General features: G+C 42.9%; 1 protein-coding gene across 7 annotated transcripts in view; it reads right to left on the bottom strand.

The window, feature by feature from the left end:
* The window catches only part of CDON (cell adhesion associated, oncogene regulated), a 79,692-nt gene that overhangs the window by 5,771 nt on the left and 55,900 nt on the right, over positions 1-18,021 (bottom strand). For all 7 annotated transcript variants that reach the window (XR_011469066.1, XR_011469065.1, XM_070400117.1 and 4 more), the window contains exons 13-18: positions 15,979-16,160; positions 15,129-15,234; positions 9,874-9,996; positions 5,649-5,870; positions 3,312-3,592; positions 395-474 (exon numbers count right to left, since the gene is read on the bottom strand). Coding sequence is in view for 5 of the 7 variants with exons in the window: in XM_070400117.1 (XP_070256218.1) it covers positions 395-474; positions 3,312-3,592; positions 5,649-5,870; positions 9,874-9,996; positions 15,129-15,234; positions 15,979-16,160 (994 nt within the window). In the remaining 2 variants the exon portion in view is untranslated. The remainder of the gene's footprint in view (positions 1-394; positions 475-3,311; positions 3,593-5,648; positions 5,871-9,873; positions 9,997-15,128; positions 15,235-15,978; positions 16,161-18,021) is intronic.

Below are 18,021 nucleotides of genomic sequence, written 5' to 3' on the forward strand. Positions count from 1 at the left end.
ATGAAAAAGCATTACTATACACACAGCGGTTTTCCCTAACAATCAAGCATACTCTCATCATAACACAGAATAAAAACACCCCATAACACAGAGTAGAAAATAACAGGTGAGAAAAGATGAAGTTTGTACAAAGAGAATGACTCTAATTTAAAGATTTCAAAAACCTCAAACCTTTTAATACCTTAGAAGTCTTTAATATTGTCAGTATTGCTAAAGAAACCAAAGCACAGAAAGATAAAAATTGTAAAGCAGGGGTAAAAAAAATTGTAACAGCCTCCCTTATTCAGAGTTTTATATTTTAGGTAAAATGTGAAGAACTTGTTTGCTAAAGGGAAAAAATAAAAGGAGTCACACACCCACTCACAACATCCTGTGCAAATACATATCAACATACCTATTGTTATTCCAGCAATTTCGACAGGTGACGCACTCCACCGGCTCGGTCTGAGGTACTGCTGTGTACATTCCACCACCCTGGTCAGGACCAAGTACAGGGAAAAGAAAAGAAGAAAGAGGGCTGAAGGGGCCATCGACCACTACCTCAATACTCACAAATACAAAAGCCAGGCCAGCAGTCCATGGATGCACGGCCTATTTTAACCGACTCCCTAAGCAATGCTACGCTTACCACTGCTCACCTATATTCACAAAGGAGTTCTGCACTATATTAAAACCACTCCAAAAACTTAGCTGCCATGTTTCCCATGTATTTTTGTACTGGAAGGAGGCAAATAAATGGAGGTTAGTCACTTCCCCTCAGTGTTTCAAACCTAATGAGCCCACAACGCACTGTACCTTCTAACCTTCAAGTCATTTTCACCCCCAGCAGCCGCGGAAGAGCTGCACGTGCTGCCAGCTGGAGAAACAGGGGAAACGCCTGGGTGATGTCATAAGATAACCCATCCTCATTTTCCTGTAATTATTCCGAGTGGGTCTGTTCACTTGACTACACTACGCCTTAGAACATGTTATGTTTTTCCAGATGGAGCAGATTCTCAGCCAGCAATGACTTGGAGGGGACTATTAATATTTTGATGTTGCTTTTGGCCCAAACTGCCCAGCAATTAAGAAAAATGCCCAGATTAACACATACCTCATTGTCAAATGTTCACTTGACATGTACAATGGCAAGAGTTCCTAGAAACTGAGTTAAGAGCTGAAGCAGCCTCACGGTCAGAGTCAGAATCCTGCTCGCAGAGGAGCAACAGCAGAAGGGAACTTGATAAGGGTGGGCGAGGCTGTCGCGGCACCCGGGCTCGGAGCAGGCCTTCAAGGTTAGGAAAAGTTCAGGCAATTGTTTTTCCCAGAATACTTTCCATTTCCACTCAGCTCATACCAACAGCCAGAATCCGAGCAAACCAAAAACACTGAAAATTTCTCTCAATATTCTTGATCCAACTAGCAACAGGAACTTTTAAGAAAACATTGAGAGAAAGAATATTCCAAGGCCATATTCAGCCCCTGGGCTTAAACTTAAAAGCTTCAGACAATCAAGTCAGCAATCTACAGGGGAAGGTACTTACTTGAATCACTAACCATATTAAAGTGAATTAATGATTTTATGATGACCATCATTTTTTAAATTTCCAGACTGCCTCCCACCCAGAAGAGCAGAACAAGAAAACAAATGAGTTAAAATCACAGGTGATAACCTCTACAATTTTACACCTAGTGGGGTGACTATTATTTAAATAGCAATTCATTGTTCAAAAAACCAAAGGACTATGTTCAAGTACTAAGAAAACATCAGACTTATTTTTCCTCCTATGGAAATAGCATGTGCTGTTCAGACTTCAATGTTCTCTCCGGTTTCTTGGACAATGTTCATAGTTTGGATTAGGAATGGTGACAAAAAAAGTTTAGGGAGTCTGAATATAGGCCATGTCTTTCCACATGAAATAATGAGATCATTGTTCTCTTTTGGTAATGAGATGCAGTAAAGCAAATAAGGTATTTTTTCTACAACATACTAAAGCTAGGTCACATGACAGCCATGAGATTTCTAGCTTTAAGATATAAATATATGTCATTGCTTTATTCTCTAAATATTTAATAAATCTTTATAAAAGTCGACGATAAAAAAAATTTCTTCAAATTTTAGCACATTGTGGGTCATGGCAAACTTATCTGTAATCAGAACAGTGACAAAAGCTTAAATTTGATAAACTAAAATAATCTATTTGGTTGAAAAATAATATGGATGCGTATCCAAACCATGTAGTTAAGTCAACCGTCCTGGTGCAGAGACCCTCTGTTACCAAAATACATCTAAGATATTCTACTCATTCTGTTCCCATTTCAAAAAGTGAACTGTATCAGCTAGTTATTCCTGAATTACAGTGGTTTTAAAGCTTTATCCTCTCTTGTGGCTCAGAATATTAACACTGTGAAGTGCAGGCATCAAGACTACCACACATTGGGCAAAAGAAACTAAAGAATCACAATGTTAGCAGTCAGTTTGGTGGCCTGTAGACATGTTCCACGTGGCCATGCAATGACTTTAAAAACTGGATGAATTTCCAACATGTAAAAAGTCTGGCAATTATGCCCAACTGCCGTGGCTCAGTGGTTGAGCATCGACTCATGAACCAAGAGTTCGCAGTTCGCTTCCCCATCAGGGTTGCAGCTCAATCCCCTGTTAGGGGTGTGCAGGAGGCAGCTGATCAATGATTCTCTTTAGTCACCGATGTTTCTGTCTCTCTCTCCCTCTTCCCTCCTCTCTCAGAAATCAATAAAAACATTTAAAAAACACCTGGCAATTTCACCTGTACTTACAGGTGCTTTGAAAAAGCAGGAAATCTGGCCACACTGGGTCCTGCACGCCAATAACAGGAGGGGAGCTGCCGTGCCCTCTAAGACAGCACGTGTGCTGTGCCTTCGCTGGTGCCTCCAATGCCTGCCCCGCCCTGAACGTGCTTCACTCAGTGTCATGATCGGCCAGACTCCTCCAGGGATAGGATTTCTCAGGCTTTGCTTTGATTCAAATTTAAAGGATCTGGACCAGCCTTCACCCAATGATTTTTCCATTTTCTCTCAAGAATAACTTCCATTTATTTGCTACATGTTCTACTTTCAGTGCGAAATCATTTAAAAATATAAACCAAATTGGCGAATATATCTATTACCTGATAATAGAAATCTTACAAAGATTACGCTGGATCGGGGGGTTGCCAAGGATACATACTAGTTCCATTCCAGGGAACCACTGAGGTTCCCACAGTGAAAAGAGCCAGCATACCCACCCTGCTCTTGTACCTGGGCACCGGGGTGGGGGGGACAGGGACAGCGTCATTTATAATTGGGTCTCTTACATTCACTAGATGACGAGGGTGTTCAAAGTCCACACGTGTCCTGGCTAGAGAGCTCGTGTGCCCAGGGTAATGCCCTCCGTTCAAGCTCCCGTTCACGAGCCCACGGACCCCGTTAGGGACCTTGTGGTGAAGGTGGGAGCAGCCGTTGCTGAGACCCCCGCTGCTTAGGAAGCTCCCGTGCACATTTCCATTTATCCGGGTGGTGCCGGGCAGGGGGGCGTATTCCACCATCTGCCCGTTGATGTCCGAGCCTTGGTACAGATATCCTGGTGGGTCGTATTCTGTCAAGAAAGAACAAAAAAGAAGAAAAAAAGATACTGAAAAGGATGACCTTCTTGCTTAGGAAGGTGTATTAACAAAACCATTAAGAAACTGCAAACACACGAAAAGAAAACACTCTGCAAGTGCTCAGCGAGAGCCTGCCTGTGAGCTGTGCTCCAGTGAAGTCACTGCTGCCGGTCCTTGTACCTGTGCAAGTATCTAGGAACTGAGTTAATTATGACCCTGTTAATGAGAAGAGGAATTAACCAGGGAGCAATTACTCAAAAGAATAAAATAAGGAAGGAAGGGAGGGAGGGAAAGAGGGAGGGAGGGAGGGAGGGAGGGAGGGAGGGAGGGAGGGAGGAAAAGAAGACAAAAAAGACAATTACTGAATTGAGCAGGCTGAAACTATCCCAGTACTGGCAACACGAAGTGTTTCAAGTGCCTTATACTTCAAAGTATGGAAAGTATATAAAACAAAAGAAGGCTAACTTTAGGCAGGATATTTCAAATAGCAATAAATAACATTTTTAAGAAGAAGGATGGAGTTGTGTATGTATTTACTAACTATCCATACAGTTCCTTGGTTATGTTAGCGCTTTGGAAATTGCGGGGTATTAAAGGCAAAAGGCTAATTATCCCATTTTCTTATATTAAAACCATGTAACAATGGCCTCACAATTCTGATTTCCAGAGGCACACCTGCCTGGTTCATTTAGAGAAAGTAAATATCCCTTAGCAAGCACAGCACCAAAACTGCACAGGTTTGCTGTCAGAGTCTGCTAATGCTGCAGCCGTGTGAGAGTGCCCGGCTGGGTGAGGCACCCCCTCATCTCGCTGAGCTCAAAGAGGTATGGGGTGAGAGTCTGCCTGCTTCTCTTCCCCAGGAAACGCTAAGCTGAGGGGGCAGAGACCACGCTTCCTCGATTTACCTCTATCACCATGTCTACCAGTGCCAGGCGCACAGAAGACAGTCCATGACGACCTTTTGAATGAATGACTACATCAACATTACTACTTTAAAGTCCATCTTTAAACATTATCAAGTCACACAAAAATGACTTTAACCAGATTAGTCTTGTCCAGGCAACCCAATCATGACTTTCCATTTAATAATTCAGCACAACCTCAGCAATTAAGGTCAGTGACATTAAAACCATTTAGAAAAAGACCCAATGTAACGCTCTCCAAGCCTTTCAGTCTGGTTCCATCGTCACCACCACCTCCCTCCCTGCCTATCTCCTGGAAGGCACCATGCCAATTAAATCCCTTTTCCCCCTCAGCTGTCAACGACAAAGGGACAGTATGTGGGAGGTGGCTGACAGAAGCCAGAAGTGCCTGTCACTGCTGTTGTCCTCCTTTGCTTTTCTGTCATTCTCTTACTCTTGGGCCAAAGGGGAAACCAAAAAACTTCCTCCGACCAAAGATGAAGTCTCTGATGACTCTGAACAGCTGGGGGAACAGGACAGATAGGAACAGAACTGGGGGAAGAAAAAGGAAAAGAGTTCTAGATTATGTGTTTAAATACAGTGCCATCCCTGACCTAGCTTAAGCACTCCGCTTACTAGATGCATTTAGGGGAGGGGATGCACTTGAGTAGTTTTGGTACAACAGGTACCAAAACAGGACCATGTTATCTTAAATTGTGTCATTCAGGGACAGTAACTTAGAGAAGTCTTCACTCCCTTCCTTCCCATCATGCCTCTTCCCTTCCCTGTTGACAAAGTGTGTACAGCCTGGAGGGGCTCCTGCAGCCGCCACAAAGCTCCTGCTTCAAGCACTCGTTCCCTCTGCTGGTCTGACAAAGCCAGTGTCTCCCAGCGCGGAGTCAGCTCTTTGCTCAGAGCCCAGCTTAGCTTTGGCTTTGCTGTTTATATCTACCAGGCAATTTAATCTGATGCTCCACTTACTCTGTTGACAACTAACAGTTTTAAAGTCACCTCTGACTGAAGAGGAGCTAGTGGATTTTATGCCATGACACTAATACACAGAACTGTGAGAAGTCAGTATTCATTCTGACTGTATTTCCCCCCATCTTCTTCAAACAAAGAGACGAAACTACTGGGAATGCCTTACTCTGCGTGGTGTTCTGCTGGCGGTTCTTCCACAGGCACATGGCGATGAAGACCATGAGGATGAGGACCATGACGCCCAGCACACAGCCCACCACCAGGTACAGCATGTCGCTGCTCCTGGCGGGGCTGGCTGCAGGCCCCACGTTGCCTCCGCCTCCTAAGGAACTGGGAGGGGTGCTCAGGTCTCTGCCAGGATCCTCCGAAGCTCCGGGAACACGTTTCACTGGGTGAGATAGAAGGAAAACATGATGTCAGGGGGAATACAGACTGTGACGGTTTACTCTCTGCAGGAGGTCTGGCTAGGAACTTAGCAGTCTGTTTACACTTGTTACTGAGATGATCTGACCACCAATGAGTTATAAAGAGGACTCAAAAGTTTCAAAAATCTGGTGTGCCAAAGATTTAGTCCACACATTCTAGAGAAAACAGACATCAGAAAAACACACGCGCTTGGTCTAACCCAAACTCCTGGTTATCTGCCCAATTTACACTTTCAGAAGACTCCCGAAGAGCTGAAATAAAAATATTTCAACTATGGATGGGATAAAAACTCCATTCTATCGGGTATACTTTGGGCTGAATTACATATTTTATGCCTCTGCCATGTGATGAGTATTAGAAGATATGACTTTGGACTATAAGAACAATTACATACAATCCCAAAAACCTCACACATAAATATAAATAAAGCATTCCAACACCAAGACTGTTTGGAGTTCACGTCAGTACAGTACTTTTACCTAGTTCACTGGTACAACCGTGAGAACGAAAGCTAACCACAGGTGGGATTCAAACCTCATTTTTCTCTGTCCTTAATGCCTTAAAGGTCTTAGAAAGGCAGTGGGCTCAGTGGCTGGCAGTCCACCGGCTAGGTCTAGATCCCGCCCACCACTTGTCCTCAGCTGTCTGGCTTTCACCTCCTGCACGTGGAAAAAGGGGATAAGAAGAACAGCTCCATCACAGGCTGTGATGAAGAGTGAGCGAGTCAGCCCACATAAAGCACTTAGAACAGAGCCTTCCAGGTGGCACATGGTGTTCAATTCTGTATGATTATTACTTATGACACTACATGTCATGTTATGCCACCTAATGGCCCATATGAGCAGAGTGGTCTTTTAAAAAATCAACTTCCACATTATATCGGAGTTCAATATTCTAGCAACGTTAACAGACAGAACAGAGCGGGGGACGGTAAAGGAGAGGCCACCTTGCGAAGGGGAGAGCTCTCCATTGCCGAGAGCTAGTTGAATGGTTGGCAGAGACTCGAAAGGAAAATGGTATGTTGGATCAAACAATTCTCAGGTCCCTGCCGATTCTAAAGAAAACAAACAAGTTTCTAAGGCAGAATGGATGTTACAAACTCTACAATAAAGATCAGGATTACTCATAGGGAAGTCCTTCCGGTTTATTCACTCTTTATTTGCCCTTAACTTATTCATAATTCTACCAAGCTTGATGATCTGGTTGCCAACCTCTTGTTAAAGTTAAAAACTTTGGCGGCAGAGGGTGAGTCAGACAGACCCATGAACATCACTAAGAGGCAGCTCAGAATGTGAAATAAGAAAGGTGGCATGAAACACATGAAGATCCTGGGACACAGTCACACACCAAAAACAGAGAGAAGCAAAGAACCATGGACGAATCCTGCCAGTCAATGATCTCTGAGGGTGAGGAATGGGGGCCTTCAAGCACCTGTCATTCCTGAAAACCTTCCCGAATTACTGAGGATAAGATGATCAGTGTTCAGAAGAACTTTGAATCATTTCTTTAAAAGGTGCATTTGTATAGAACATGTTCTATTTAAACAGGCTAGGAACTGCAATACATTGTAGAAAGTCATTCAACACGAACAGTTAACATTTTAAAGATGTTTTTTCAGCCCAGCCAGAGACTGGGTTGGTTGAAGTGCCATCCTGTGCACCAAAAGGCTGCCCAGTCAGGGCACATATATGGGTTGCGGGTTCGATTCCGTCAGGGCACATGCAGAAGGCAACCAATCAATCTCTCTCTCTCTCTCTCTCTCTTTCTCTCTCTCTCTCTGTCTCAGCATGTCCTTAGGTGAGGATTTAAAAAGAAGTTCTTTCTTTTCGCGCTGATCTGAAAGTCTGTAGGGAGGACCTTTTACTCCCCAGTGAAGTCAATGAGTGCGAGATGCTATTGCAGACACAGCTATACTATCATCCTATTTAAACAACAGTTATTACCTTGTTGGCTATGTATTATGTTTTGTGTGGCTAGATTCCTAAATGTCTGGGAGACAGAAATGATAAGTTTCATTTTTATGTAACTTTCCTCTGAGCGTTACAGCATTCTAGAGGCGGATAAGAAGTGCCCAATAACACATCAGAGTGCCTCATACAAGAAGGCACTTAAATCTGTGCTCACCAAATAAAATTCAAGGTATTCTAAAGGTCTATGTATGTATATGTTTAAATGTTGATTCAATATATGCGTTTTGCAGCAGGAAGACGTGATTTAGAATTAAAAGATGGAACTCAGTCAGTCTTTTTGACCCCTTTTATTATCTTCATTTAAATTGGGGTAATAACATCACCTGTACAGATGCTAAAGGCTGCCTAGTCTCCTTCTCCCATGCAGGCAGGCCCCCAACTCTGTTTAGGTGTCTGCTGAACACCCCAGAACTCTGGAGTAGGTCCTGATCCATCACCCACCCCAGGAATGATAGGGGCATGTGACTGAGTTCTGGCCAATGAGACGTGAGGGGGAAGGATCAACTAGTTCAGTGGTTCTCAACCTTGGCTGCACATTAGAATCCTGATTTCTGGGCCTCATCCTGCGGAAATTCTGTTTCTTTGTTACTAATGCTGTGGCCCCACCCCATAAGAAAGAAACAGAATTTCCAGAGGATGAGGCCCAGAAATCAGGATTTTAAAAAGATTCCCAGGTGATTCTGGGAAGTTTTCCCTGGTTCTTAAAAATAGCACCAAGTCCTAGCTGGTGTGGCTCAGTGGATAGAGTGTTGGCCTGGGGACTGAAGGGTCCTGGGTTTGATTCTGGTCAAGGGCACATGCCCAGGTTCTGGGCTTGATCCCCAGTAGGGGGCGTGCAGGAGGCAACTGATCAATGATTTTCTCTCACTGATGTTTCTATCTCTCTCTCCCTTCCTCTCTGAAATCAATAAAAATACATTTAAAAAAATAAAAATTGCACAAAGATGCCGGGAGGGTGGTTCAGTTGGTTGAGCGCCATCCGGCACACCAAAAAGGTCTTGGGTTTGATTCTGGTCAGGGCACATACCTAGGTTGTGGGTTTGATCTTCAGTTGGGGCATGTCGGGGAGGCAGCCCATTGATGTTTCTCTCTCTCTCCCCTTCCCTCTCTCTCTAAAATCAATGGAAAACATCCTTGGGTGAGGATTGAAAAAAAATAGACAAGGAAAAATGTTTCTTTTTCTGTCAGATTGAGACTGAACACAAGTGTTTTTGATCTATAAATATCCACATTAACTGTTTCTATTATATCTTCCTTTTTATTCTTTTTATTTTTTAAATATATTTTATTGATTTTTTACAGAGAGGAAGGGAGAGAGACAGAGAGTTAGAAACATCGATGAGAGAGAAACATCGATCAGCCACCTCCTGCACATCTCCCACTGGGGACGTGCCCGCAACCCAGGCACATGCCCTTGACTGGAATCGAACCTGGGACCCCTCAGTCCGCAGGCCGACACTCTATCCACTGAGCCAAACCGTTCTCGGCATATCTTCCTTTTTAAAAGATAGTAATATTTCAGTTAATCTAGGTATGTAGGCATATTGAGGATTTCAATTTAGAATTAGTGACTGATAATTCTGAACTTAACTACTATACTTAATTAAACAAGTACTGTTATGAACATCTGTCATTCCAGAAACTACTTTAAACATATGTTGCACTTAACCTTTAAATTCTTATACGTTCTGTTTGGTATTCTAGTTCTCACAGCAATCAGTAATAGTCAGCAAATATTTCTGTTCTCTTGATGGAGAAAAAAAAGAAAAGAAGTGGCTTAGAGTGACAGAGAAATTAATAAATGTGATGGATACTTACGTGAATTATTTTTTAGACAAGTGCTCTAGCCAACATAGTATACCTTCTGTTTGGACAGTCTAACTGAATGCACCGAGAAAAAGGTCCAAAGCAGAAGTTTCCTTCGGTAAACATATCAATAGTCAGAAGGAATAATCCAGAGTTTGGAAAAAGCACAAGTCCTCACCCCTCCCTTACCTTTAGTCTCACAGATCATCACATTACTAAACTCGCTTTCTCCTCCTTCGTTGAAGCACTGCATTTTAATATCATAGGAGGTTTCTGGCTGCAGATGCCCAATCGTGTGCCATTGCTTTGAACCTAGAAAGAAAGATAAGAGATAAGCTTTACATGTCATACAACCTCAGTGATACTGTCAACATAGTTACTTAATAATTTCACAATGAGGTGGGAGCAGCAGCCATTACCATATAGTCAGTCTGTACGATAAAAGTGTACATGATATAAGTATTTTGGTAATATACCACAAATAAATTGTACTTCTATTCCATGGCATGGAGAAAAATGATAAAGAGATAAACTGAATTAAAGCTATACCTGTGTGTTGGTGGTAATACTTCGTTTCATCACAAATAATTAGTGGCGAGTCTTTGTAAAATACATGTTAATTTCACACACAGGTGGAAAACACCCTCAGCCCTTTGATCCACCTGTTGAGCCCAGCAAGTCAATCCACTCTGCCCACCCGTCAGGGAGCAACACTGCATGTGAGATTACAAGTGGTGCCTTTCCCAGAACAAGTGACCATTTACAAGACAGGCTTAGCAAAGCTCTCAACTCCACTGCAAGGAACTCAACATACACTGACATATAAACAACGCCTGAATAAAAGGTTGAGGATAATCCGAAAGCAAACCCACCACGGGAAACCCTTGCCTACTGCTCCACTGTTTCTCCTCTTTTAGGGCAAGGTCTCCAAACCACATAAGTATCTCTAATAGACTGATTCTGTTACCCGGGGCACACAGCCAGCACTTCCCTCAGGAACACTCCTAAACTGAACATTCCAGCATAAGTCATTCTCCATTTTTACTTCCATGGACCTGTGACAAACTTTAGTAAACAGGACACTTCTACCAAAGTTAATTAACTCTTCAAGCATCTTTAATCCCTCTTCAAACTGGTGCCACTGTTTCTGAGAAACTCAACTATACCACCAACTGATTTAAGAATTAATCAAAGGGGGAGAAAAAAACCAAACCACCCGTACAAGTCAGAGCGATTTGGCTGACAGACCGATAGCGCCAGGTTCCTTTCTAACTCAACACAGATAAAAATATTTCAATCTGAAAGCACAACCCCTCCCCCAGGACACCAATACAAAACCCCTCATTTATAAAGACCCCTGTTTTATAAGATGAAGAACCTGTCTGTTCTAGGATCAAGGGACTCTAAAGGGCTCAATAAGTGAGGAGATCTATGACCTGATTATAAATGTAAAGAGAACTTTAAAAAAATTTAACTCAAAATCTGGTTGAGATTAGATCAGACCTATTTCTAAATTCCAAAATCTTTCTCGTTTTAAAATCCTCGCCCAAGGATATGTTTTAATGATTTTAGAGAAAGGAGAAGGATGGGGGCGGGGAGGGGGGGCACAGAGAGGGAGAAGGAGAGGGAGAGGGAGACGAAGAGAGAAACATCAATGCTAGATCAGTTGCCTCCCATACACCCCAATCGGGGATCGAACCCAAAACCCAGGCAAGGGCCCTGACCAGGAATCAAACCCACAACCTTTCAGTGCATGGGAAGATGCTCCAATCACACCAGCCAGGGCAAAATTCCAAAATCTTTCTAAAAAGAAGTCTATTTTTTCTCTCTACCCTTAGGCCTTTCCTAGCCCAGCCCTGCACTCACCTAACTATACACATTCTCATGACTATTTACTACACTAGATCTGAAGTTTTCCTTTGCAAAAATGGAATTAAATTAAGCTCCTGATATGTTACTAATAAGAGAAAACCATTAAAATAACTGATTCATATCCCATTGTTATGGTAATTATCCCAATGGCTAAAATTACAGGAAACATCAGCAGAGAGCATGAGTTTTTACTGATGCCTGATGAATAAGACAACCAAGTGCATTATTAGGTTTAAAGTCAACGTGCAATTTTTTTTTCCTGAAAAGATATTTTACAAAAGACGAGAAACAAAAAGCACAGACTTAAAGATCAAATGACCAATTACTCTGATTTACTTGGAATGCAACTTAACCTGGTAAGATAAAAATATCCAGCAAAAAAGCAGTGGTATGCGAGAAACATTCATAGTTTATCTAAACGTGGAATTAATTCAGAAATAGGATCACTTAATATAACTGTTCTTGTACTGTATTCTTTAACAATGTGAGTTTCCATTTTTTCCCCAAAAGCCCGAATGACCTGAGTTGCTATGCATAAGTAACCTAAAACTTCACTTTAAAGACAGCTTTACGCACAGCGGGTAAACACTTGTGCTCCTCGGCTTGGCAGAGCTGGCCACTAGTTAACTGCCACAAAAGGAATTTCAAATGCATAAACTTGAAAATAAGAAATAAGCAAATTACACAGCACAGTGCAGCCCACTTAAACATCTAGCTGCTTCGTCTACCACGTTTATAAACACACTCTCTGTGAACCGTGAGGCAGAACGCACACTCACAGACTCTACTACTGGATACGAAAGCTCCTTTAAAGCGATTTCCCAGTTCCACACTCAATATTCACATCACACAAACTGGTAAGAGTTCAAAGATGTAGCTACAGAATATAGTTTAAAACTGTTTTCCAGTGGATATTTCTGGAGAGGAGAACTAGGAAGGGTGGGGGAGACAGAGAGAGAGAGAGAGAGAGAGAGAGAGAGAGAGAGAGAGAGAGAGACAGGGTGGGATGTTCATTTTATTTACATTTGCCTTGTTTAAAACTACGTTATAACAAATGTTTAACCTCTGTCAAAAGATTTTAAAAATAAATATCTGACAGCCCCACTCTCCCAACCCAGCTAAACTAAAATGAAGACCTAGCTAGGACTAAAATGTAGAACAGGCACTAATAATTCTTTCCATTTCTTTTTTAATAGTCTTTTAATGTGTAAGGAAAAGTGCCCCTAACTGTGCAGGTCACTATGTTCACACCCTGAACAAGGTCAAGAGAGAATATTACTGGCCTGCAAAGGCCCTCCTCTTGCTTTTCCCAGTCATTTCTCCCTCAAAGCTGCTACTACCTGGACTTCACAAAACTGTTTCGCTACTAACAATTATCTTTCGACATTTCCCCAATTCTTTATTCTTAAAGCAAATTTTAGGAACTAATTTCTTTCCAGATTAAGAAAAGAGAAACAATTTCATTCAACAAATATTTACTGAGCACCTACTATGTGCCAGGTTTTAAAACTCAGATGATAAATTTTTCATTATATTATAAAAGTAATTCCATTGGACAACCATTAAGAGAAATGTTACAATATTTAAAGAAACGTGATTTCATAGCATATTTAAAGTATTTTACTGTAAGACTACATATAACAAAAACTATACGCAGTATTAGATGTCAAGAAGTCTTATGAAAATAAGCTTGGCGTAGGGCAATTTTCTGACATGGTCCATTAGGACATTAATATTTCAAAGAGTCAGAATCTTGGAGTGAAAAAAGACCTGAAAGAAGCCTTGCTCCCAAAGCAAGAATCCCTTCCAAGATATTACTGAGAGCACCTATGTTAGAAATGCTACGATAGTGCTGAGAGCACCGATGTTAGAAATGCTACGATAGTGCTGAGAGCACCTATGTTAGGAATGCTATGATAGTGCTGACAGCACCTGTGTTAGGAATGCCGTGTCAGAGAATGCTTCCTTTATGCTACTTCCTTTTAACTGCCCCTCCCCCAAATGACTGCGCTCTCTTCCACACAATAGTCTTTAATATCTGAAGACAACTATCACGTTGCTTGCTAGTCATCTTTTTTCTACTGTTAGTTGTGAAACAATTCTGTGATCATCCTGGACATTCTACTATTCTTTCTGGACTTCAGTCATTCAATAAATAAATACTAGACACTTCACCATTGTATGGATTGGGGAAACCGTATTGGAAAAAGGTCCCTTCTCCACAGGAGGTTAACATTTAGCGAGGGGACAAACTTAAAGCAAATAATTTCATGTATGTGCACACAAACATACATCTATGATGAATTTCTACAAAATATACATAAAGGGTGTGATTAGAAATTAAGTGGGAGCCGAAACCGGTTTGGCTCAGTGGATAGAGCGTCGGCCTGCGGACTGAGGGGTTCCGGGTTCGATTCCGGTCAAGGGCATGTACCTGGGTTGCGGGCACATCCCCAGTGGGAGATGTGCAGGAGGCAGCTGATCGATGTTTCTCTCTCATTGATGTTTCTAACTCTCTATCTCTCTCCCTTCCTCTCTGTAAAAAATCAATAAAATATATTAAAAAAAAAAAAGAAATTAAGTGGGAGGATTTGATCTGAGGAAGACATACTTAAGCTCACAACAGAGAAGAGCACCTAGATAAAGCCTTTGGTAGGGGAGCACACAGGGGGCAGGAACTGGGCTGTGCCAAGGTCCTGAGGCAAGGAAGGTCTTGCTGCACACAAGGAAGCTGAAGGAAGGCCCGGGTGAGACAGCAAGAGGTGCCTGAGACATGGCTGCAGGTGCAGGCAGGGCTGGCTGATCCTGTGGTGCCTCAGACCAGATGCAAAGCTCTGAGTTGTATAATAAATGCAGGAGAAAGGCAGTTTCAACACTCTTCACCATCTCTTTTTTTAAATATTTGTATTGATTTCAGAGAGGAAGAGAGAGGGAGAGAGAGATAGAAACATCAATGATGAGAGAGAATCATTGATTGGCTGCCTCCTGCATGCCCGATACTGGGGCTTGAACCCACAACCTGGGCATGCGCCCTTGGCCAGAATCGAACCTAGGACCCTTCAGTCCGCAGGCCAATGCTCTATCCACTGAGCCAAACCGGTTAGGGCACCCTTCACCATCTTGGCTGTTTTTTGTTTTTTTTCTCTCTACGTATATTCCAATTTTTCAGCATCTCTAAAGTGGATAACATGCTCAAGATGTGATCTTTCTAGTGCAAACGTCAATGGAGCTGCTGACTGAGACATAATTTTTTTAAAATATAGCTAGAAGTTGCAGTTTTTTATACACAGGTTACTATTCATTTAAACAAAACAGGAAACAAAAATTATTTTCAGATGAACTACTGACAAATCAGACGTCCCCCATAGTTTTGTAACTGACAGTTTTTATAACCAAAATGTAAGCTACTATATATATTAAGTTAAAAAAATTATCTTTCTCTGGGAAAAATTCAAAGTAATAGCACACATACCATTTCAATTTTTTACACTATTTTAACCTGGGATTATGTTTTTCATAACATTCCTTCCAAAACTCCTCTACTGGGACCCCCGCTTGTCAAAGGATCTTACCTTCTACGATGTCCCGCTTGTAATCGCTGTCATTGTCACTGTCGGTTGGCCGGTAATAGATATAAAATCCTTGAATGGGAGTGTTATTGTTAATTGACGGGATGTACTAAAAAACAGAAGCAGAACACTTGTCAAAAACAAAAATAAATTTAACTTCCAAATCCATTAAGATTTATTTATCTGCGTGGCAGTATTTCTCTGGATTCATTTTGCAAACATCCTTGACGGCCATTTTAAATTTAATTCAAAGGTATTCAAAGGTATTAAGAGTGCTTAGCTTACTGCAGGGCTAACCAAAATTAAAGCAATATATTCCACAAGGTTCAAAGGCATAAAAGTACATTTGGTTCAAAATGAATAAATCACGAAATGGCAATTAAGTCAACACTTGGATTAGAGCTGAGGCAACAATAATTTTATTTTTAACCCTACCCCATTTACAATATGTGCTTTTAGACAAATATCTGTGCCCTTCAATTTCCTCACTTAAAAGTTCAGAAATCTGCCTGGCTGGCATGGCTCAGTGGTTGAGCATTGACCTATGAAAAGGTTCAATTCCTGGTTAGGGCACAGGAACTGGGATGTGCCATGGTCCTGCGGCAAGGAAGGTCTTGGGTTGCAGACTCGATCCCAGTATCAGGCGTGCAGGAGGCAGCCAATCAATGATTCTCTCTCATCATGGATGTTTCTATCTCTCTCCCCCTCTCCCTTCCTCTCTGAAATCAATAAAAACATATTTTTTTTAAAAAGTTCAAACATTTGCTGTTCACTGTATCACGCCATGAGGACATTAAACTATTAACATGGCCAAACCAGACAACCTTCTCATTAGAGAAGACGTGTTACTTACCGTCCACTTTAGCATGATCTGCGTGTCACTGACGGCTTCTGTGTACACAATGTGAGGCCCGGCTACTGGACGGTTAGAATAACGATTGGGGAACCCAGCCACCTGATAAGGACGAGATGCTGAACTCCGAAAACTCTCACCATGATGGTTGATAGCAATGACCCTGAATTTGTATGTTGAACCTTTTGAGGAGAGAAGAAAAACCCCAGAATTTTTAAAAAGCTGTAATACGACAACTGAAGGTACAATACTCAAACTATGACAACTGGGCTATAACAACAACATACTCTGAACCTGTGTGGTAAATAGATTTCTACCCACGTGACCATTTCTAGCAACTGGTAGTAGCTGCTCAGTGCAGTGTGTTCACAATCCCAAGATGTAAACACCCCGAGAGAGGAATGATCTGTCCCGAAAGGGGCGGACAGAGAACAGGGAAGAGCACATGTGCTCCTTGCACCATCCAGTTCCAAAGTCACACCCATCACAGACAGTATTAGTGGGGGGGTCTGTGCTCAAGACCAGGTTCTTCTCCCTTGGAAAGAACAACTGAAGCGTTAGTATGGTGAATGCATTTACGAAGAGGCGCTGTGGGGTTATGTCACTCTGATTCCACCTGTAACGGGGTAAGAGGGAGCAGATTTAGACTACAACAGAAGATACTCATTTGTATTAGATTTAAGAACTTAAAAAACAACAACACGAAGGGTGTGAGTTTCTGAAAATCTAAAGAATAAATTAGACCCCTAAAGCAAGGTTCCTACTAGCTCAAAAGTGCCCAGGGGGCTTCCGCAGACAGTGTTTTCCATGTGAAAAATGTCACGGAGCTTTACACACATTTACAACTGCCACCTTCTCAGTGGGCTTCCAGTTGAATGGCGGAGTAGGTAAGTGTGGTACTGGTATCTCCCACGATCACATCGAAATGACAGAAAAACAATCCCTGAGAGCCGACTGAAATCTAGCTGAAAAAAATGAAGGATGCGCAGAAGCCACACTGAGACCCATAGGAGGGGCAGACACCGAACGGGTGTGGCAGTTAAAAATCAGGAAGGCTATCTCAGCTGCTGAGGTCCCCCTGAGGAGGGAGGGGTCCCCTCCCAGGCCCCCAGCCCAGGTTTCCAGTGCAGGGACGAGAAGTCCCCAGAGCTCCTGGCTGTGAAAACCAGCAGGAATGGTGGCGGACTGACACAAAGGGCTGCTGTAGTCCCAGGAGTTCCTCTTAAAGGGCCGGTGCCCAGATTACTCAGGCTCACTCACTCTTAGCTCCAGCATGAAAGGAATCAGGGACGTAGGAGGAGGAGCTCCATTGTCTGGCTCAGGAGAAGGCCAGAGGGGCAGCTTTCTTTCAAACGGAAGTGCTGGCAGAACCCACTTTCCTTTGCTGAGCCCTCCCCTTGCAGGCACAGGCACCATATCTGAGTCTCCATCAACCCGGCTACCATGGTGATCCCTCAAGACCCCACCCAGCCAACTTGCAGGCCCTCCCAAGCCGCTTTTGGTGACTTTCCATCCAAAGGCCTATCTTAGCTCATGCAGCGAACTTTCCTAAAATCCCTCAAAGGTTCACAAACCCAAACAAACAGCATCTGGCCTTGGTGCGCCCTGTACCTCTTGCTAAGTGGCCCCAGGCCTGGCGCTAGAGGAAGCTGGACTCAGTACACAGTTTGACCTCTCCTGGGCACCTCTAAGTCCATCATCCTGCAGCTCATGCCAGGTGGCCCAGGCAGGGCACAGGCAGTGGCTAACCTTGGCCTGCACCTCTCAGGAAGCCTCAGAGCCGACGCACCTGATGGCCAGCTGCAGACCATGCCGGAGCACCACCCCACCACTTCCATGAGCGATACACGCAGAGGGCTCACTCGGCGCTCGCTGGAGCCCCTCTGAAGTCAGCTCTGCTCCACGGGGAAAGGCCCCTGCACAGCAGCTCTTTCACTGCAGTCGTAGCCTCTTCTTTATTTTCACATTTTCATGCAATAAGCTTGCAATACTCTAATTAAAACTATATGGTTAATGAAACTATGCACCTATGGTTGGTCAGCA

The sequence above is a fragment of the Myotis yumanensis genome, unplaced genomic scaffold (genome assembly GCF_028538775.1).
Source record: "Myotis yumanensis isolate MYYU_CA2020_CCGP unplaced genomic scaffold, mMyoYum1.0.hap1 SCAF_19, whole genome shotgun sequence".
Lineage (NCBI taxonomy): Eukaryota > Metazoa > Chordata > Mammalia > Chiroptera > Vespertilionidae > Myotis > Myotis yumanensis.